The sequence below is a fragment of the Ranitomeya variabilis genome, chromosome 2 (assembly GCF_051348905.1).
Source record: "Ranitomeya variabilis isolate aRanVar5 chromosome 2, aRanVar5.hap1, whole genome shotgun sequence".
Lineage (NCBI taxonomy): Eukaryota > Metazoa > Chordata > Amphibia > Anura > Dendrobatidae > Ranitomeya > Ranitomeya variabilis.
In genome coordinates this window covers 78,779,732-78,802,121 of record NC_135233.1, presented here as the reverse complement: position 1 = coordinate 78,802,121, position 22,390 = coordinate 78,779,732, and the positions used below count along the sequence as shown (strand labels likewise).

Genomic DNA, 22,390 nt, shown 5'->3' with positions numbered 1-22,390 from the left:
ACCCATTCTGCTCAACACATACTTTACCTCTTTTGGATTTGTATTGTACTGGCTGAGATATAGATAGATAGATAGATAGATAGATAGATAGATAGATAGATAGATAGATAGATAGATAGATAGATAGATAGTGATCTATTTCAAGTGTTTATTTCTGTTAATGTTGATGATTATGGCTTACAGCCAATGAAAACCCAAAAGTCACTATCTCAGTAAATTAGAATACTTTAGGACACCAGTTTGAAAAATGATTTCAAAATCCGAAATGTTGGCCTACTGAAATGTATGTTCAGTAAATGCACTCAGTACTTGGTCGGGGCTCCTTTTGCATCAATTACTGCATCAATGCGGCACAGCATGGAGGCGATCAGCCTGTGGCGCTGCTGAGGTGTTATGGAAGCCCAGGTTGCTTTGACCCCTAGACGAAGCTTTCCATAGCGATACGCGTATCGGGTGTGGTGGATCCTTGGCTCTATTGGTAAATATTATGAGAATTACATGGTGGTCTCTATTATATGTTTACGCATGTTATTTGCTTTCCTATATATCTGCTCTGGTCCAATCATGGGCTGTGCATCATCTACATTTAGATATTTTTCACTTTATAATTTTACTACTTATGGTCCACAGGTCTCCTCCATAGCTTGAGCAGTTATATTATATCATAATGGTTTACTAACTTTTATTGACACCTATTAATTTTATGATATTCACATACTACCATTTGTATTTTATATAAATGATTATACTGTGTACTCCTCCTGTGCCTTAAACGCTTCTTATTCCCAGTCATACCCACCCCTTTTTTCCTGTACTTTCCCCCCCCCCCTATATTTTTCGTCAAATACAATACAACTTGTGTTTTTATATTAATTATGATGAAAATTGTTATTTTAGCCTTTCTAAAAAGTGTTGTGCTTTTGGCATTTTCTATATCCCCTTTTATTGGCTATGATATATATGATCGAGGTCTTGTTGATGTGTGATTATAATAAATATATAAACCGCTCTGGCAAAAATTAAGAGACCACTGCACAGTTTTATAAAAATCAGCTTCTCTACATGTCTGACAGCCATTCCATTCCAGTGTCAGTTGAATTCCAACCAGAGTACACCTCATTCTACTTAGGCTATGTGCACATGTTGCGGATTAGGCTTAGGAATTTCTGGTGCGGATTCTGTCTCTCCTGGCAGGAAACGCACCTGCGGTTTTTTGTGCGGTTCCGCAGCCTTTTTTGTGCGTTTTTGCTGCGGTTTTCTTGCGGATTTGCTGCGGTTTTTACCCCTGCTGCTTTCTATAATGGAGTGGGTACAAAAACGCTACAGATTCACAAAAGAGAAGTGACATGCTACTTCTTTTACACCGCAGCGTTTCCGCAGCGGATTTTCCGCAAAGTGTGCACAGCATTTTTTTTTTCTCATTGATTTACATTGTACTGTAAATCAATTGCGGATCTGCAGCGTTTCTGCACCTCAAAAAACGCTGCGGATCCGCAGCAAATCCGCAACGTGTGCACATACCCTTAACGTGCTTCTGATTAGGTGATCACCTGAACCAAACCTTATTAAACAAAGGAAAGTATAAAAAACACTGCTGCGGTGCTCACAATCCTCTTTTAATAGGACAAGTTGGATAGCAAAACAAGTGCTAGTAATATCCCAAAACTAACAGGAATGAAAAAGAACTTTAAACCATGCCAACGGAGTTGAAAAGAAAAGTCTTGAGTGAGGAAAAGAAGGGCTCAATTCTGGCTTTACTAGCAGAGGGACACAGTGAGAGTCATGTTGCCTCCATTGTTAAAATTTCTAACATGGCAGTCCATTACAACAAGGTCAAGCAGCAGACATTGGGGACAACAAAGCTAAAGACTGGCAGAGGGTGAAAACAACTCTACACTAACCGGGATGACAATCATCTTATTCGAATGTCACTCATCAACCGCAGGATGACATCAAGTGACCTACAAAAGGAATGGCATATGGCAGCTGGGGTGAAGTGCACGGCAAGAACAGTTCATAACAGGTATCTAGAGGCAGGACTCAAGTCATGAAAAGCTAGAAAAAAGCCTTTCAGCAATGAGAAGCAAAGGAGAGCCACACTGAAGTTTGTCAAAGACCATAAGGAGTGGACCATAGAGGACTGGAGTAAGGTAATCCTCTCTGATGAGTATAATTTTCAGCTTTGCCCAACACCTGGTTGTCTAATGGTTAGACGGAGACCTGGAGAGGCGTACAAGCCACAATGTCTTGCACCCACTGTGAAATTTGGTGGAGGATCGGTGATGATCTGGGGAAGCTTCAGCAAAGATGGAATTGGAAAAACAGTTGATTCCTTCTGCTCAGGCAATGTTCCCCAACTCTGAGGACTGTTTTTTCCGGCAGGGCAATGCGCCATGCCACACAGCTAGGTCAATCAAGGTGTGGATGAAGGACCACCACATCAAATCCCTGTCATGGCCAATCCAATCTCCAGACCTGAACCCCATTGAAAACCTATGGAATGTAATCAAGAGGATGATGGATAGTCACAAGCCATCAAACAAAGAAGAACTTCTTACATTTTGGTACCAGGAGTGGCATAAGGTCACCCAAAAGCAGTGTGAAAGACTGGTGGAAAGCATGCCAAGACGCATGAAATGTGTGAACAAAAATCATGGTTAGTCCACAAAATATTGATTTCTGAACTCTTCCTGAGTTATAACATTAGTATTGTTGTTCCTATATGATTATGAACTTGTTTTCAATGCATTATTTGAGGTCTTTTTTTTTGTTATTTTGACCATTTCTCGTTTTCAGAAAATAAATACAAAATTTAGAGCTTGGAACTTCGGAGACCTCTTTTGTCAGTAGTTTATAGAATAAAATGACAATTTACATTTTACTCAAAAATATACCTATAAAGAGAAAAATCAGACAAACTGAACATTTTGCAGTGGTCTCTTAATTTTTGCTAAAGCTGTATATATATGTAGCGCCCCCACTGCCACAGGGCCGAGGGGTACCCGGCACCGGGCCTCTGAGTCTCTGCTCTGGGGATGTCACGGTGGCTAGGCCCGGTCCGTGACCCTGCTGAGGGGCGTACAGTGATAGATATGATGGATGATGGTAGTGGTGAGGCTGTAGTGGTGCGGTGCAGTAAATAACGAGGACACCAGGTTGCAGTCTCTTTACCTCTTTACTGAAGATCTCTGGGTCCTCAGTCCGGAATCCGGATAATCAGGCTGCGCAAGTCCGGCCGGTCCAATGGCACCTCCAGAGTTCTCTTAACAGGTGGAAATCTGTGCCTTCCTTCTAGCGCTATGTGTTGCGGTCCTTCCCTGCTGTGCTTACGGAAAGTCCCCACAACTGTTGTGTCTGTTTCTTAAGTTCCCGCACAACACGATTAGATGATGTTCTGCTAATCTTCCGTCCCTGCCTGATGTTACGGTTAGGACGGCACACGTTTGACGGGTAGGCTCGGAGCTCTTCCGGGACCCTAGAGTCGCCCCTCTCCACAAGTTGCCCCCCAAGACTGCATAGGTGATTTAGGTGAGACAGCCCGCCTGAGACTGACTGTCCTGCCGTAGGTTCGAAGTATTGCCTGAAGCTGTATGTAGAAATACTTCCTTCGGCGTTCCGGCCACCGGTTGTTTGCGCCTCAGTAGGATGTTGCCTCGGTCTTACAGCACGACCCCTACTGGTATTCTCCTTCTTGCTTTGATCTCGTTTCTCACTCAGCACAATCTATCTCGCTTCCAATCCCTCCTTGGGCACCGCCGCTATGCTGAGCAGGCACGGTCCTGTTACGTTCACTCAAGTTGCCAAGCCCCTGTCAGGATCCCACCCCTGACAGGGACCCTACCGAATCTTCTCCTGCAACACCCTCTGCCACAAGGTGTTGCCAGGTTCCAACCCAGTCAGCTTTCTGTCTAACTTCCTGCCTGACCCCCAGTTTTACCAGTGTGTGGAGAGTGGCCTAGTAAATAGAACCCTTAGCTCCCCCTGGAGGCCCGGCGGTGAAATGTATTGGTGTCTGTGATACCTGTTATGACCCCAATGGAAGAGGGTCTCAGAGGTTTCAGCGAAGTCTGCAAACACAAAAAACCAGCTCATAAGGAAGTGGTAACTAGGCTGACCTGATCCTAGCACACAACTAGCAGCAGCCGGGGAACGTACCTACGTTGATTCTAGACGTCTCGCGCCAGCCGGAGAACTAACTAACCCTATAAGGGAAAATAAGACCTTTCTTGCCTCCAGAGAAAAGACCCCAAAGTTAAATACAAGCCCCCAACAAATAATAACGGTGAGGTAAGAAGAAAAGACAAACGCAAGAATGAACTAGGTTTCAGCAAAGAGAGGCCCACTGACTAATAGCAGAATATAGGAAGATGACTTATACGGTCAGCAAAAAACCCTATCAAAATATCCACGCTGAATATTCAAGAACCCCCAAACCGACTAACGGTGTGGGGGGAGAATATCAGCCCCCTAGAGCTTCCAGCAATATCAGGAATCACATTTTGTACAAGCTGGACAAAAATAAGAACAATGCAGATAAACAAAAAATAAGGAAGCAGGACTTAGCTTATCTTGCAAAGAACCAGGACCAGCAGACAGGAGCAAACAGAAATGAACTGATTACAACGATGCCAGGCACCAGACTAAGAATCCAGGAAGTTTAAATAGCAACACCCCTGGCCTAACGAACCAGGTGGGTATAAAGCTGGGGAAAGACAATCCCAGTGCCATACCACTAGAGACCACAAGAGGGAGCCAAGAAGTATAGTTCACAACAGTACCCCCCCCCTTTAAGGAGGGGTCACCGAACCCTCACCAAGACCACCAGGGCGATCAGGATGAGCAACGTGAAAGGCACGAACCAAATCGGCCGCATGAACATCAGAGGCGACCACCCAGGAATTATCCTCCTGACCATAGCCCTTCCATTTGACCAGATACTGAAGCCTCCGTCTACAGAGACGAGAATCCAAGATCTTCTCCACCACGTACTCCAACTCGCCCTCAACCAACACAGGAGCAGGAGGCTCAACAGAAGGAACCACAGGCACAACGTACCGCCGCAACAAAGACCTATGGAACACGTTGTGAATGGCAAACGACACCGGAAGATCCAAACGAAAGGACACTGGATTAAGGATTTCCAAAATCTTATAAGGACCGATGAAGCGAGGCTTGAATTTAGGAGAGGAGACCTTCATAGGAACAAACCGAGAAGACAGCCATACCAAATCCCCAACACGAAGTCGGGGACCCACACCGCGGCGGCGGTTGGCAAAACGCTGAGCCTTCTCCTGTGACAACTTTAAGTTGTCCACCACATGATTCCAAATCCGCTGCAACCTATCCACCACAGAATCCACCCCAGGACAGTCAGAAGGCTCAACATGTCCCGAGGAAAAACGAGGATGAAAACCAGAGTTGCAGAAAAATGGCGAAACCAAAGTAGCGGAACTAGCCCGATTATTAAGGGCAAACTCAGCCAATGGCAAGAAGGTCACCCAATCATCCTGATCCGCAGAAACAAAACATCTCAAATAAGCCTCCAGTGTCTGATTAGTTCGCTCCGTTTGGCCATTAGTCTGAGGATGAAAGGCAGACGAAAACGACAAATCAATGCCCATCTTAGCACAAAAGGATCGCCAGAACCTGGACACAAACTGGGATCCTCTGTCAGACACGATATTCTCAGGAATGCCGTGCAAACGAACCACATTCTGAAAGAACAAAGGAACCAGATCGGAAGAGGAAGGCAACTTAGGCAAGGGTACCAAATGGACCATCTTGGAAAAACGATCACACACCACCCAGATGCAGGGCAGTTTCTAGCCCAAAAATGACACAGGGCGAGAGTAGGAAATTTCTCCCCCCCCCCCCCCCCCCCCGGCACCGAAAATAATAAACATTATTTTTGTGGGCTTGAGTAATAAATAGAGAGCAGGCTTGTATCTTCCCTTTTTTTAATAAATTATAATTTGCCTTTAACTTATATAGAACTTGGGGAAAAGGGACAAGTATGCTAATTATTAACGGTGAGAACAAAGTTGTAGGTAAATAATATCTATTAATTATTTTGGAAACAGATCCTAAAAATTGTAGGTTGCAGATTTATGAGAAACTGACTCTTCTAGATTTAGCCGCTGCAAAAGCATTAATAGCTTCCGAATAATTCAGCTTTTCTGCCAGTTCATTTTCTAATTCCAGGTCACATTTACTAATCTCTTCTAAAAGGAGATTGGCGAGACTTTCCCCAGATGTATCAGTAGCAGGACGATAGCCAATAAAATGTTCCTTTATTGCTACGTGATCATCATCTATATCAACAAATCTTAAGGTGTATGACAACTGTTCAGTGTGACCTGCATCTTGTGTGCAGTCCAACATTATTGAAAAATACTTAGATCTTTTGGCTTTTTCTAGAATACATTTCTTCACCTGAGAGGCCATCAAGCAGATAATTTCATTTTGAATTAAATTTCCACAGTAATGTGTATGGATTTCCTGGGAAGTAATTCGTTTTAAATGATCTCTCATTACTGGTTCAAATTTTCCAAGAAGCTCTATAAGCCCAAGGAAATGTCCATTATTTGGTGTAAACAATGTATTTGACGATCCTCGAAAAGCTAAATTATTGGTTGCCAGGTATACAGTTACTGCCATAACTCTTTCCAACACTTCTCGCCTGGGTGAGGATGCCACCAGACTGCCAAAGATGAGGTAAGTCAGCTGGGCCCCCTCCCGGGTTTCATGCTGTGGGGCATGCCAAATCAGCATGCCCCAAGGGTGGTTGGGGGGGGGGCAGGTGTGGGGGTCCCCATCCAAAAAAAAAGGCTAGCCCAACCCATCCCATCCCTCAGACCCCCTCACCTGTTCAGTGTGTCAGTGCCCTCTGCCCTCTGAGTCTGAGCGCGCTCAGACTGCTAAATGGGGCTGCTGGGAAGGGAAGGACTAATCCATAGGCAGGGGGTGGGCATTTTTGCTATACTGCTACCACTGTCAGACTAGACTGCAGCCTGTCCTGTCCAGCATTGAAATTGGCAACAGCCAGGCAGCCTAGTCTGACAGTGATAGTGTGTGTGCTTAGCTCTTTGATCACTGTCTCAGGGAGCGCCCGTGCTCAGCCGAGAGCGCGGCGCCCCTGCTATCAGTGTGGGAGTGGCCAAGCTGCCTCATCCTGGCTGTTCATTCTCGCTGTTCATCCAGCGCGGAGCGGAGGTGAGTCATACCTCCCAACTTTTGAAGATGGGAAAGAGGGACAAAGTTTGCGGCGCGCTTTGCGCGCCGCGGCAAATTTTAGGCCACGCCTCTGACCACACCCATTCATAATTAGTCACACCCATATCCACATCCCAACCACACCCATTTAGCACTGCCGATCACACTGTTTCATATACAATAATTATAAACAAAAAAATATGGCCACACAGTGCCCCATACTGTATAATGGCCACACATGATGCTCCATACTGTATAATGAACACACATGACGCTCCATACTGTATAATGGCCACACATGATGCTCCATACTGTATAATGAACACACATGATGCTCCATACTGTATGACCGCACATGATGCTCCATACTGTATAATGACCGCACATGATGCTCCATACTGTATAATGACCCCACATGATGCTCCATACTGTATAATGGCCGCACATGATGCTCCATACTGTATAATGAACACACATGATGCTCCATACTGTATGACCGCAAATGATGCTCCATACTGTATAATGACCGCACATGATGCTCCAGACTGTATAATGACCGCACATGATGCTCCATACTGTATAATGACCCCACATGATGCTCCATACTGTATAATGACCGCACATGATGCTCCATACTGTATAATGACCGCACATGATGCTCCATACTGTATGACCGCAAATGATGCTCCATACTGTATAATGACCGCACATGATGCTCCAGACTGTATAATGACCGCACATGATGCTCCAGACTGTATAATGACCGCACATGATGCTCCAGACTGTATAATGACCGCACATGATGCTCCATACTGTATAATGGCCGCACATGATGCTCCATACTGTATAATGGCCACACATGATGCTCCATACTGTATAATGGCCGCACATGATGCTCCATACTGTATAATGGCCACACATGATGCTCCATACTGTATAATGACCGCACATGATGCTCCATACTGTATAATGACCGCACATGATGCTCCATACTGTACAATGACCGCACATGATGCTCCATATTGTATAATGACCGCACATGATGCTCCATACTGTATAATGACCGCACATGATGCTCCATACTGTATAATGGCCACACATAATGCTCCATACTGTATAATGACCGCACATGATGCTCCATACTGTATAATGACCGCACATGATGCTCCATATTGTATAATGACCACACATGATGCTCCATACTGTATAATGACATACAGGCACGCAGCTCACACACAGGCACGCAGCTCACACGCACGCAGCTCACAAACACATGCAGCTTTGACACAAATGCATCACACACGCAGCCATCACACACACACGCAGCCATCACACACACACACACGCAGCCATCACACACACACACACGCAGCCATCACACACACACACGCAGCCATCACACACACACACACACGCAGCCATCACACACACATGCAGCCATCACACACACACGCAGACATCACACACGCAGCCATCACACACACACACACACGCAGCCATCACACACACACGCAGCCATCACACACACGCAGCCATCACACACACACAGCCATCACACACACACAGCCATCACACACACACAGCCATCACACACACACAGCCATCACACACACACAGCCATCACACACACGCAGCCATCACACACACACAGCCATCACACACACACGCAGCCATCACACACACGCAGCCATCACACACACGCAGCCATCACACACACGCAGCCATCACACACACGCAGCCATCACACACACACACGCAGCCATCACACACACACGCAGCCATCACACACACAGCCATCACACACACACACGCAGCCATCACACACACACACACACGCGCAGCCATCACACATGCAGCCATCACACACACACGCAGCCATCACACACACACACGCAGCCATCACACACACACACGCAGCCATCACACACACACGCAGCCATCACACACACACACGCAGCCATCACACACACACACACGCAGCCATCACACACACACACACGCAGCCATCACACACACACAGCCATCACACACACACACGCAGCCATCACACACACGCAGCCATCACACACACACACACGCAGCCATCACACACACACAGCCATCACACACACACACCCAGCCATCACACACACACACACGCAGCCATCACACACATCACACACACACAATCTCCTCTGTGATGCAGGGGCGGCTGATGTCCATGTGCAGCTCTCTGCTGAAGTCTTCAGTCTCCTGCTCACAGCTCTGCACTATCCCGGCACCTCCCCCGTCTCTCCTTCTCTGCCGGGATAGCAGCTAAGAGCAGAAGCCGGAGCTCCGTGCACACACAGCCAGAGGTAGTGAATCGCTGACCTTTCTTCTTGATTGCTGCAGGCTCTCTCCTTCAGCGTGGCAGCGCCGCACAGGGGGCGGGAGGGGGGGGGGGTGTTGCGCGGGCGGTCAGGAGGCAGCTTTTATATAAAAAAAAAAAAAAACAGGCTCTCTCTACGTCCCGGAAGTGGGCGGGGCTTCACCGGCGGCCGCAAATTCGGGATTTTAAATGCCCGAAGCGGGACAGCGGGACCCCGGTGCCAAAGCGGGACTGTCCCGCTGAAATCGGGACGGTTGGGAGGTATGGGTGAGTGGCGGCGCCGAGGTGGCCGCAACCATTATGTGCGGTGCGGTGCGGGGGGGGGGGCGCGGCGACGCGAGGCGATGATCTGACCGCTCAGCTGTCAGATTTGCAGCTGAGTTCGGGCAGGGCGCGCCCGCGCTCAGCACTGAGCGCGGCATCCGCGCCCCTGACAGCCCTTAAACAGCAGCAGCAGCGGGCAGGGGACCACCGGGGCCCGAGGCCTCTCCTGCGCCCCCCGGCCCCACGGCGCCCCGTGTGGCCGCCCTGCCCGCCCTGTTGAAGAAACGGCCCTGCCCAGATGACAGACATTCCTTGAGACACCGGAAGATCTGAAATGAAATCCATGGAAATGTGTGTCCAAGGCCTCTTCGGGACAGGCAAGGGCAAAAGCAACCCGCTGGCACGAGAACAACAAGGCTTAGCCCGAGCACAAGTCCCACAGGACTGCACAAATGACCGCACATCCCGTGACAAGGAAGGCCACCAAAAGGACCTAGCTACCAAATCTCTGGTGCCAAAAATCCCCGGATGCCCTGCCAACACCGAGGAATGAACCTCGGAAATAACTCTGCTGGTCCATTTATCAGGAACAAACAGTCTGTCAGGTGGACAAGAGTCAGGTCTACCAGCCTGAAATCTCTGCAACACACGTCGCAAATCAGGAGAAATGGCTGACAAGATTACACCCTCTTTAAGAATGCCAGCTGGCTCTGAGACTCCAGGAGAGTCAGGCACAAAGCTCCTAGAAAGAGCATCAGCCTTCACATTCTTTGAACCAGGCAGGTACGAGACCACAAAGTCAAAACGGGAGAAAAACAATGACCAACGGGCCTGTCTAGGATTCAGGCGCTTAGCAGACTCGAGATACATCAGATTTTTGTGATCAGTCAAGACCACCACACGATGCTTAGCACCCTCGAGCCAATGACGCCACTCCTCAAATGCCCACTTCATGGCCAACAACTCCCGATTCCCAACATCATAGTTCCGCTCAGCAGGCGAAAACTTCCTAGAAAAAAAAGCACATGGTCTCATTACAGAGCAACCAGAGCCTCTCTGCGACAAAACAGCCCCTGCACCGATCTCAGAAGCATCCACTTCAACCTGAAAGGGAAGTGAGACATCAGGCTGACACAAAACAGGCGCCGAAGTAAACCGGCGCTTCAGCTCCTGGAAGGCCTCCACGGCTGCAGGAGCCCAATTATCAACATCAGAACCTTTCTTGGTCATATCCGTCAAAGGTTTAACAACGCTAGAGAAGTTAGCGATAAAACGACGGTAGAAATTAGCAAAACCCAAGAACTTCTGAAGACTCTTAATCCAGGCAAACAAATCCGACAATAGAGGCAAAGGATACTGAAATTTAACAGTGATTTTATTCAGAAGCCGATAGTCTATACAAGGTCTCAAAGATCCGTCCTTCTTGGCCACAAAAAAGAATCCCGCACCAAGAGGGGAAGAGGATGGACGAATATGCCCCTTCTCCAAAGACTCCTTGATATAAGAACGCATTGCGGCATGCTCAGGTACAGACAGATTAAATAATCTTCCCTTAGGAAATTTACTACCCGGAATCAAATCTATAGCGCAGTCACAGTCCCTATGAGGAGGAAGAACACTGGACCTGGACTCACTGAATACATCCTGATAGTCAAACAAATACTCAGGAACTTCTGAAGGAGTAGAGGAAGCAATAGACACTGGCGGGGAATCGCAATGAATTCCCTGACAGCCCCAACTTGACACAGACATAGCCCTCCAATCCAAAACTGGATTATGGGTCTGTAACCATGGCAGACCTAAAACGACCAAATCATGCAATTTATGCAGAACAAGAAAACGAATCACCTCCCGATGTTCAGGAGTCGTGCACATGGTCACCTGTGTCCAAAACTGCGGTTTATTTTCCGCCAATGGCGTAGCATCAATTCCTCTAAGAGGGATAGGATTTTCTAAAGGCTCCAGAACAAAACCACAGCGCCTGGCAAACGACAAGTCCATAAGACTCAGGGCAGCACCTGAATCCACAAACGCCATAACAGGGTATGAAGACAATGAGCAAATTAAAGTCACAGACAAAATAAATTTAGGTTGCAAATTACCAATGGCGACAGGACTAACAACCTTTGTTAGGCGTTTAGAGCATGCTGATATAACATGTGTAGAATCACCACAATAAAAACACAACCCATTCTGACGTCTATGATTTTGCCGTTCGGTTCTAGTCAGGATTCTATCACATTGCATTGAGACAGGTGTCCGTTCAGACAACACCGCCAGAGGACCAGCGGATTTGCGCTCCCGCAAACGCCGGTCAATCTGAATGGCAAGCGCCATAGAATCATTCAGACTTGTAGGAATGGAGAAACCCACCATCACATTCTTAATGGCTTCAGAAAGGCCATTTCTGAAATTTGCGGCCAGAGCACACTCATTCCATTGAGTAAGCACGGACCATTTCCGAAATTTTTGGCAATACACTTCAGCTTCATCCTGGCCCTGAGAGATAGCCAGCAAAGCTTTTTCTGCCTGAATTTCAAGATTGGGCTCCTCATAAAGCAATCCGAGCGCCAGAAAAAACGCATCAACATTTGCCAATGCCGGATCTCCTGGTGCCAACGAGAAAGCCCAATCCTGAGGGTCGCCACGCAAGAAGGAGATAACAATTTTAACTTGCTGAGCTGAGTCTCCAGACGAACGAGGTCTCAAAGATAGGAACAATTTACAATTATTCCTAAAATTCCCAAATTTAAATCAATCTCCAGAGAACAGCTCAGGAATAGGAATCTTAGGTTCTGACATAGGACTACTAGTAACAAAATCCTGAATGCCCTGCACCCGTGCAGCAAGCTGATCCACACTAGTAATCAGAGTCTGGACATTCATGTCTGCAGCAAAGCCTGAAGCCACTCAGAGAAAAAGGGGAGGAAAAAAAAAAAAAAAACTCAGAACTTCTTTTCTTTTAATCCCACTTCTGCAATGCATTAACTATTCACTTGGCCTGGCATACTGTTATGACCCCAATGGCAGAGGGTCTCAGAGGTTTCAGCGAAGTCTGCAAACACAAAAAACCAGCTCATAGGGAAGTGGTAACTAGGCTGACCGTATACCTGATCCTAGCACTCAACTAGCAGCAGCCGGGGAACGTACCTACGTTGATTCTAGACGTCTCGTGCCAGCCGGAGAACTAACTAACCCTATAAGGGAAAATAAGACCTTTCTTGCCTCCAGAGAAAAGACCCCAAAGTTAAATACAAGCCCCCAACAAATAATAACGGTGAGGTAAGAAGAAAAGACAAACGCAAGAATGAACTAGGTTTCAGCAAAGAGAGGCCCACTGACTAATAGCAGAATATAGGAAGATGACTTATACGGTCAGCAAAAAACCCTATCAAAATATCCATGCTGAATATTCAAGAACCCCCAAACCGACTAACGGTGTGGGGGGAGAATATCAGCCCCCTAGAGCTTCCAGCAATATCAGGAATCACATTTTGTACAAGCTGGACAAAAATAAGAACAATGCAGATAAACAAAAAATAAGGAAGCAGGACTTAGCTTATCTAACAAAGAACCAGGACCAGCAGACAGGAGCAAACAGAAATGAACTGATTACAATGATGCCAGGCACCAGACTAAGAATCCAGGAAGTTTAAATAGCAACACCCCTGGCCTAACGAACCAGGTGGGTATAAAGCTGGGGAAAGACAATCCCAGTGCCATACCACTAGAGACCACAAGAGGGAGCCAAGAAGTATAGTTCACAACAGATACCTGATCAGATGAACTCCTTCAGTGCCATCAGACGTACCATAGCTCCCCTTAGTGGCGGAGCCACAGTACTGCAACGACCAGGACTCTGGGGTGCTGCACTCCCCCCCGGTTAAATCCAGTACTCCGGGACTGGGAAGAAAACAACAATACAAGTTAGCAAAAAGACATACAATTTGTTGAGTGCAATAACAATAAGTATACTTGAACAGAGCTTCCCTTTATGGGAGGTGAGGACACTTGAACGTTACAAAACATGGTTAAATATCACAGCAACAGGCTATAAATAACTTTTCTTACCCAACCGGGTATTCTAGTTAGTACAAATTCTTGAACAATAATTTAACATTGCCTTTAAGGATGCACACTCTAAATCCACTAAAGACCTTCTTATACACATTATAAGGCTTAAGAAACTGTGCTACATTCTCCTTCTTTAAATCTGCAGGACCGCCTGTCCTAACGGCGCCAGACCTAATGCCTCTCCTTTCTATACAGGACCGCTCCTTTCAGCCCGAGCCAGCCTTCTGCCTTTTCAACTACTATACACGGTATAGAACATAACATACTTTCAGTTTAGGAACACTGAGCCATCTCCATATGGCTCCTAGGAGGACTCAGGGTTCACCTTCTATCCCCATTTTCTATCAACGTTATCAAACATTTTCTTAAAGCATTAACTTCCATCATTACTTTCTTACTAGCAATTATGCAGGACACTATGTCTACCCCTACGGGTCTACTGCATCTTTCTTCTAGCTTTCACTTTCTACCAGAGAACATTATCAGCATTTCTTCACAATCAACTAGTTCGATACATATAACTTTTACATGTAAACATTATCATCTCTTTCTTTCATCAAGACATTACTGTTATCTATCAGTCTTAAAGCAACACGGTTCATCAGCGTAATACGTGGACATCCCCTTTAAGAGGGGACCAAGTCTTTATGAGGTAGCATATCTTCTCAGGCTACCAGTCCGTACTTAGCAAAGGCTCCGGTGCGGTATCTTGGCAAAGAGTCTCTCTTTAAGTAAAACCAGTAGGGAGCACCTTTAAGAAGGTGCAAACTATTTACAAAGAGTTTGTATCATGCACTGTTCATGATTGCGGCAGTTCTGGAAACTTTTGCAAAACTTGAAACAAAGTAAACAAAACAATAGGGAACCTGGGTCAACAAAGGGATCCCTTTAAGAGTTAACCCTAAACGGGTTCAGCAGCAAATCAGGAACGAACAGTTAACTATTTACATACTCATGGTATCGAGGTTTATGCTTATAGTAGGTTGCAAGACATCAGCCGAAAGTGGACACCTTCCGACTGTGCAGGCTTCAATCCTTGATCCATGGCTGATGTCGCGCCAGTGTCACTGGTGGATCTTCCCGGTGCAGTCAGACCACCTGATGCCTGAACCTGAAGGCGGATTCTAGCTGCCAGCTCAGTTGCTGCAATAAGACGTACGGTGGCAATGTTGGTAAGATCTGCCACACCCGGCTCCATTATGGTTGAAGCAGCAGATGCCACTTTCCCAAGTTCACAGCGGCGAACATTCCAGGCGTACCATCAGTATGCATTCCGATGACGGGTGTAGGTCACCTGATCCCCCTTTTGCAATGGGTCACCATCTCGGCGGCAGCAGGGAGTTTTCACGTTGCAACTGGTAACGAAGACGTCAGTGGGTAGCCCCGGCTCCTGTATGGAACCCCATCCCCTCTTCGGGTGGAAGGCCAACACAGTTCCCCGCTTTACCACGTCCTCCTGACCGCACGTAAGTGGTTGTACTCTCGGCGGGCCAGTCAGTTCCGCCTCTTTTTGTCTTTTCCAATGTAGAATCAAGCATTGTTTGTATTGTTCCCAGGTAAGCACAGCAAGGGTGAACCCTTCCTCCCGAGTTCCATCCGGCCCAATCTGGAGGGTATCCCACTGGAGAATCACCCCGTCGGGGCCCACGTCTATGGGTTCTCCCATCATAGTCGGCAGCGGCGGTACCAGCTTCCCCATGGCGTTGGGGGGTAACACCACTAGTTCCGCCGAGAGGAGCTGACTCCTACTGGGGTGAGGGTCGGTCGCGGGAGCGGGATCGAGCGGGGGAGCAGGGGCGTCTTCCGTACCTGCGCCTGATGTGATTCCACCGATGTCGATCCGGTCCACTGACGAGGACGCTGGAGTCGGCCGCAGCTCGGACCGCGGCTCCTCCAATGCGGTCTCCGGATGCGGCTCCGCCCTCCATGGTTCCTCCTCCGCTGGCTCCGAGGTCGGGATGGGTAGGCTCAGCTCCGCTGCCGGTTCCAAGGGCTTCGGGTCCTTCCGCTGCGGTGGACGTGGGTCCGCCTCTGGTGGATGAGGGCAAGCCGGGGTTGCTCCTTCCTCGTTCCGGCACTTGTTGTTCATCATCATTGTCTGATAGTCGGTGGCAATGCATGCACCGGACTCCGCCATTTCTCCAGGGCCGAGCTTCTCCGTCACCCGCTTCCCGCCGTTGCAAATCAGGGGGCGGTTCTCCTCGGTTCCTGGGTAGATCGTCCTCTCGCAGCAGGAGTCGGAGGGGACGGTCGCCACTTCTGGCGCCGCTCTGGTAGTCTCCTCCCATGGCACGCCCTTCTTCCCCCTCTGCGCTCCCTGTGGCGCTGCAATGGCGGCGGCTTTTGGCGGGAACTTTTGGCGGTGAATGGCAATACACAGTTCTGGCAATAAAGTACAGTCCAAGCACGATAAATCACAGTCCCAAGGCACACATGACCTGATTCGTCAGGCTTAAGTAGATCCTGTTCGTGACGCCAAGTTGTAGCGCCCCCACTGCCACAGGGCCGAGGGGTACCCGGCACCAGGCCTCTGAGTCTCTGCTCTGGGGTTGTCACGGTGGCTAGGCCCGGTCCGTGACCCTGCTGAGGGGCGTACAGTGATAGATATGATGGATGATGGTAGTGGTGAGGCTGTAGTGGTGCGGTGCAGTAAATAACGAGGACACCAGGTTGCAGTCTCTTTACCTCTTTACTGAAGATCTCTGGGTCCTCAGTCCGGAATCCGGATAATCAGGCTGCGCAAGTCCGGCCGGTCCAATGGCACCTCCAGAGTTCTCTTAACAGGTGGAAATCTGTGCCTTCCTTCTAGCGCTATGTGTTGCGGTCCTTTCCTGCTGTGCTTACGGAAAGTCCCCACAACTGTTGTGTCTGTTTCTTAAGTTCCCTCACAACACAATTAGATGATGTTCTGCTAATCTTCCGTCCCTCCCTGATGTTACGGTTAGGACGGCACCCGTTTGACGGGTAGGCTCGGAGCTCTTCCGGGACCCTAGAGTCGCCCCTCTCCACAAGTTGCCCCCCAAGACTGCATAGGTGATTTAGGTGAGACAGCCCGCCTGAGACTGACTGTCCTGCCGTAGGTTCGAAGTATTGCCTGAAGCTGTATGTAGAAATACTTCCTTCGGCGTTCCGGCCACCGGTTGTTTGCGCCTCAGTAGGATGTTGCCTCGGTCTTACAGCACGACCCCTACTGGTATTCTCCTTCTTGCTTTGATCTCGTTTCTCACTCAGCACAATCTATCTCGCTTCCAATCCCTCCTTGGGCACCGCCGCTATGCTGAGCAGGCACGGTCCCGTTACGTTCGCTCAAGTTGCCAAGCCCCTGTCAGTATCCCACCCCTGACAGGGACCCTACCGAATCTTCTCCCGCAACACTCTCTGCCACAAGGTATTGCCTGGTTCCAACCCAGTCAGCTTTCTGTCTAACTTCCTGCCTGACCCCCAGTTTTACCAGTGTGTGGAGAGTGGCCTAGTAAATAGAACCCTTAGCTCCCCCTGGAGGCCCGGCGGTGAAATGTATTGGTGTCTGTGATACCTGATCAGATGAACTCCTTCAGTGCCATCAGACGTACCATAGCTCCCCTTAGTGGTGGAGCCACAGTACTGCAACGACCAGGACTCTGGGGCGCTGCATATACACATACACACATTATTTACCGTATATACTCGAGTATAAGCCGAGATTTTCAGCCCAAATTTTTGGGCTGAAAGTGCCCCTCTCGGCTTATACTCGAGTCACGGTCGGCGGGTGAGGGGGAGAGGGCGCTGAGGCATACTTACTTGCTTCCGGGGCTCCTGGCGCTCCCCCTGCCCGTCCCACGGTCTCCGGGTGCCGCAGCTCTTCCCCTGTTCAGCGGTCACGTGGGACCGCTCATCAGAGAAATGAATAGGCTGCTCCACCTCCCATAGGGGCGGAGCCGCATAATTCATTTCTCTAATCAGCGGTGCCGGTGACCGCTGACAGAGGAAGAGGCTGCGGCACCGAAGACCAGCTGTCTGGGGGGAAGGAGTGGGACGCCGGGAGCAGGTAAGTATTACATATTCACCTGTCCTCGTTCCACACGCCGGGCGCCGCGCCATCTTCCCGGCATCTCTCTGCACTGACTGTGCAGGTCAGAGGGCGCGATGACGCATATAGTGTGCGCGCCACCCTCTGCCTGATCAGTCAGTGCAGAGAGACGCCGGGACGGGACGCTGAGGAGCTGCAAGCAAGAGAGGTGAGTATGTGTTTTATTATTTTTATTGCAGCAGCAGCACAGCTATGGGGCAATAATGGACGGTGCAGAGCACTATATGGCACAGCTATGGGGCAATAATGGTGCAGAGCACTATATGGCACAGCTATGGGACAATAATGGTGCAGAGCACTATATGGCACAGCTATGGGGCAATTATGAACGGTGCAGAGCACTATATGGCACAGCTATGGGGCAATAATGGTGTAGAGCACTATATGGCATAGCTATGGGGCAATAATGGTGCAGAGCACTATATGGCACAGCTATGGGGCAATTATGAATGGTGCAGAGCACTATATGGCACAGCTATGGGGCAATAATGAACGGTGCAGAGCACTATATGGCACAGCTATGGGGCAATTATGAACGGTGCAGAGCACTATATGGCACAGCTATGGGGCAATAATGAACGGTGCAGAGCACTATATGGCACAGCTATGGGGCAATAATGAACGGTGCAGAGCACTATATGGCACAGCTATGGGGCAATTATGAACGGTGCAGAGCACTATATGGCACAGCTATGGGGCAATTATGAACGGTGCAGAGCACTATATGGCACAGCTATGGGGCAATAATGAACGGTGCAGAGCACTATATGGCACAGCTATGGGGCAATAATGAACGGTGCAGAGCACTATATGGCACAGCTATGGGGCAATTATGAACGGTGCAGAGCACTATATGGCACAGCTATGGGGCAATAAGGAACGGTGCAGAGCACTATATGGCACAGCTATGGGGCAATAAGGAACGGTGCAGAGCACTATATGGCACAGCTATGGGGCAATAATAAACGGTGCAGAGCACTATATGGCACAGCTATGGGGCAATACTGAACGGTGCAGAGCACTATATGGCACAGCTATGGGGCAATACTGAATGGTGCAGAGCACTATATGGCACAGCTATGGGGCAATTATGAACGGTGCAGAGCACTATATGGCACAGCTATGGGGCAATAATGAATGGTGCCGAGCACTATATGGCACAGCTATGGGGCAATAATGAACGGTGCAGAGCACTATATGGCACAGCTATGGGGCAATTATGAACGGTGCAGAGCACTATATTGCACAGCTATGGGGCAATAATGAACGGTGCAGAGCACTATATGGCACAGCTATGGGGCAATAATGAACGGTGCAGAGCACTATATGACACAGCTATGGGACAATAATTAACGGTGCAGAGCACTATATGGCACAGCTATGGGGCAATAATGAACGGTGCAGAGCACTATATGGCACAGCTATGGGGCAATTATGAACGGTGCAGAGCACTATATGGCACAGCTATGGGACAATAATGGTGCAGAGCACTATATGGCACAGCTATGGGGCAATTATGAACGGTGCAGAGCACTATATGGCACAGCTATGGGGCAATAATGAACGGTGCAGAGCACTATATGGCACAGCTATGGGGCAATAATGAACGGTGCAGAGCACTATATGGCACAGCTATGGGGCAATTATGAACGGTGCAGAGCACTATATGGCACAGCTATGGGGCAATAATGGTGCAGAGCACTATATGGCACAGCTATGGGACAATAATGGTGCAGAGCACTATATGGCACAGCTATGGGGCAATTATGAACGGTGCAGAGCACTATATGGCACAGCTATGGGGCAATAATGGTGCAGAGCACTATATGGCACAGCTATGGGGCAATAATGGTGTAGAGCACTATATGGCATAGCTATGGGGCAATAATGGTGCAGAGCACTATATGGCACAGCTATGGGGCAATTATGAATGGTGCAGAGCACTATATGGCACAGCTATGGGGCAATACTGAACGGTGCACAGCTTTCTATGGTACAGCTATGGGGCAATAATGAACGGTGCAGAGCACTATATGGCACAGCTATGGGGCCATAATGAACGGTATGGAGCATCTATTTTTATTTTTGAAATTCACCGGTAGCTGCTGCATTTTCCACCCTAGGCTTATACTCGAGTCAATACGTTTTCCCAGTTTTTTGTGGCAAACTTAGGGGGGTCGGCTTATACTCGGGTCGGCTTATACTCGAGTATATACGGTATATACATACAATTGTTTTCCCATTAGAAAAAAAAAAAGACTTGAAAGTTATGAGCAAAATTTTGGAGAGAATCTGTCTGATCTTCTGACATGTCTGTTTTGAATAAACGTCTCTATGACAAGGGGAACGGTAAGATCCACTATTTTGTGTAGGAATAACAATATAAAGTTATGAGATGATGGAGCTAGAATAGTTTTATGGCAATATCAAAATTTATATAGTTTATGTTTTACTACTTTTTCACAATAAATAGAAGTTAAAACAGAATTTATTTTTGTGCCGCAATATTTGGCACGATAATTGTATTGGTGTGTCTGCAGAGCTGTGTAAGTGCTTGTTTTAAAGGGAACCTGTCACCCTGTTTTTTTCAGAATGAGATAAAAATACCGTTAAATAGGGCCTGAGCCGTGCTTTACAATACTGTATTTTTTGTCCCCTGATTCCCCACCTATGCTGACGAAATACCTTACAATAGTCGCCGTTTTCGCCTGTCAATCACGCTGGTCTGGTCAAAAGGGCATGGTGAAATGGCTGTTTCTACCCCACCTTGCTTATCTTCCCGGCGTTGGCGTAGTGTTTTGCGCATGCGCAACAGCCGGAAAAGAGCGCGATCTGTGCTATTCCCCTGGATATCGGTGGCCGCGCGTGTGCAGATGGAGATCGCGGCGGCCATTTTCCTGAAGCCGAGATGCGAACTGTTACATTTCTGCTATTTCGGAACAGATGCGACTTTTTGATCGCCTTGAAATCTTTTATTTGGACATGGGGGAGGGGTGTGTGTGGAGGGAACAAAAATTAAAAATAAAAACCGCAAAGAAATTCTGGAATTTTTTTCTGCAGTACTTACGATATAGGATAAAAAGGATAATTTTATAGCTATGGACATGGCGGCCATATTATAGGTTTATGGTAAAAAAAAAAATCATTTTGTACCTTAAGAAAATCCTTTGACTTTTTTAAAAATGTTATTAGTGCTACTATGAGACCTGAACATGCAATACCTCTGAATTCTACCTTGGATCGGCACGGTTACACGTAAATGCTGGGTGGATAACAAGGAATTGACATCTACCAGGTATGGAGTGAGCTCCGCTCCAGAGCACGTTCATTACTTGCACCTGGCGTGTAACGTGCATGTACATCAAGTCAGGAAGGATTAAATTAGTTATCAAAGATGATCCTGAGGGTAATGTACACTTATTCTGACTATATTGGTACATGGATCAGACGCATGCACAGTACCTAGCGTGCAGAGTAGGACCATCAGATGAGAAGTGTTAGGTCTGGGTCACGATCTCACACACCACAGTCATATGATTCATAAGACCACAGGGTTCTCCGTCTGGAGTGTGCACCGGGCACAGAAAACCCCACGACTCTGGCAGAAGACGGCGGACACTTGTAGTCCTCATCTTGGCAAAGGAAGCCCCTCTGTGTACACAGCGAAAGTGAGAAAGGTAACGGACGAAATTCAGCTTGTCGGCCACTACTGTCAGCCCACTAGTTTGAAGCATACCAAAACCTAAAAACAGGAGAAAAAAAAATACCAATAAAACTTGCACTCTACAACTTAAAAAAAAGTTGACAGACAGCCGCGTTAAATAATTCCCCGATGACCCCGCCATGTACTTGCCACTTTTGCTGCGCACATTTCCAGTCGCCAGCAGATATTCACACGATCTTGTGAGATCGGTGATGGAACTGAATATTTTCATCAGGTTTTCTGTATTCATGACGAAGTTACTCTTCTGTCCTCTCTTCTCCAAGTTCAGTTTGGCTCCCAGCAGCCAGCCCTCCATCTTTTCCTTTAATACAAAAAGCAAAATATTAAGTTTCACTTGCAGAGGATTGGGATCTTCCAATTGTGTTTGGTTTTCTAGAAAAAGGAAAGTTTTTAAAGGGAATCCGTCACCATGACCGGCTATGTGTGTAAGGCAGAGGAGCCACAGATCGCAGAGATGTAAGTATCTCCGGTCGCTCCGTAGTAAAGGTTAAGCGTTTGTGTACTGGGTTTCTGAGTCCGGAGAGATGCATTAAAATGCCAACACGGACCGATGGCAGACTTACTGAAGGGAGATAAAAATGACATTGTTGGATCAGTGTCTTCATTTAGCCACACATTGTAGTGGGTAAGGAGAAGGGCTTATAATCACAGATTCTCTGTATATAAGGATACGAAAGACAAGGGTGTAGTCATCCCC

At 47.8% G+C, this 22,390-nt stretch overlaps 1 protein-coding gene across 1 annotated transcript in view; it reads right to left on the bottom strand.

Annotated features, from left to right (window-relative positions):
• The window catches only part of LOC143804465 (DNA-directed RNA polymerase I subunit RPA2-like), a 106,972-nt gene that overhangs the window by 8,898 nt on the left and 75,684 nt on the right, over positions 1–22,390 (bottom strand). Inside the window, 3 exon segments of the mRNA XM_077282581.1 lie at positions 8,471–8,491; positions 21,451–21,711; positions 21,823–21,994. Of these exon segments, the coding sequence (XP_077138696.1) occupies positions 8,471–8,491; positions 21,451–21,711; positions 21,823–21,994 (454 nt within the window).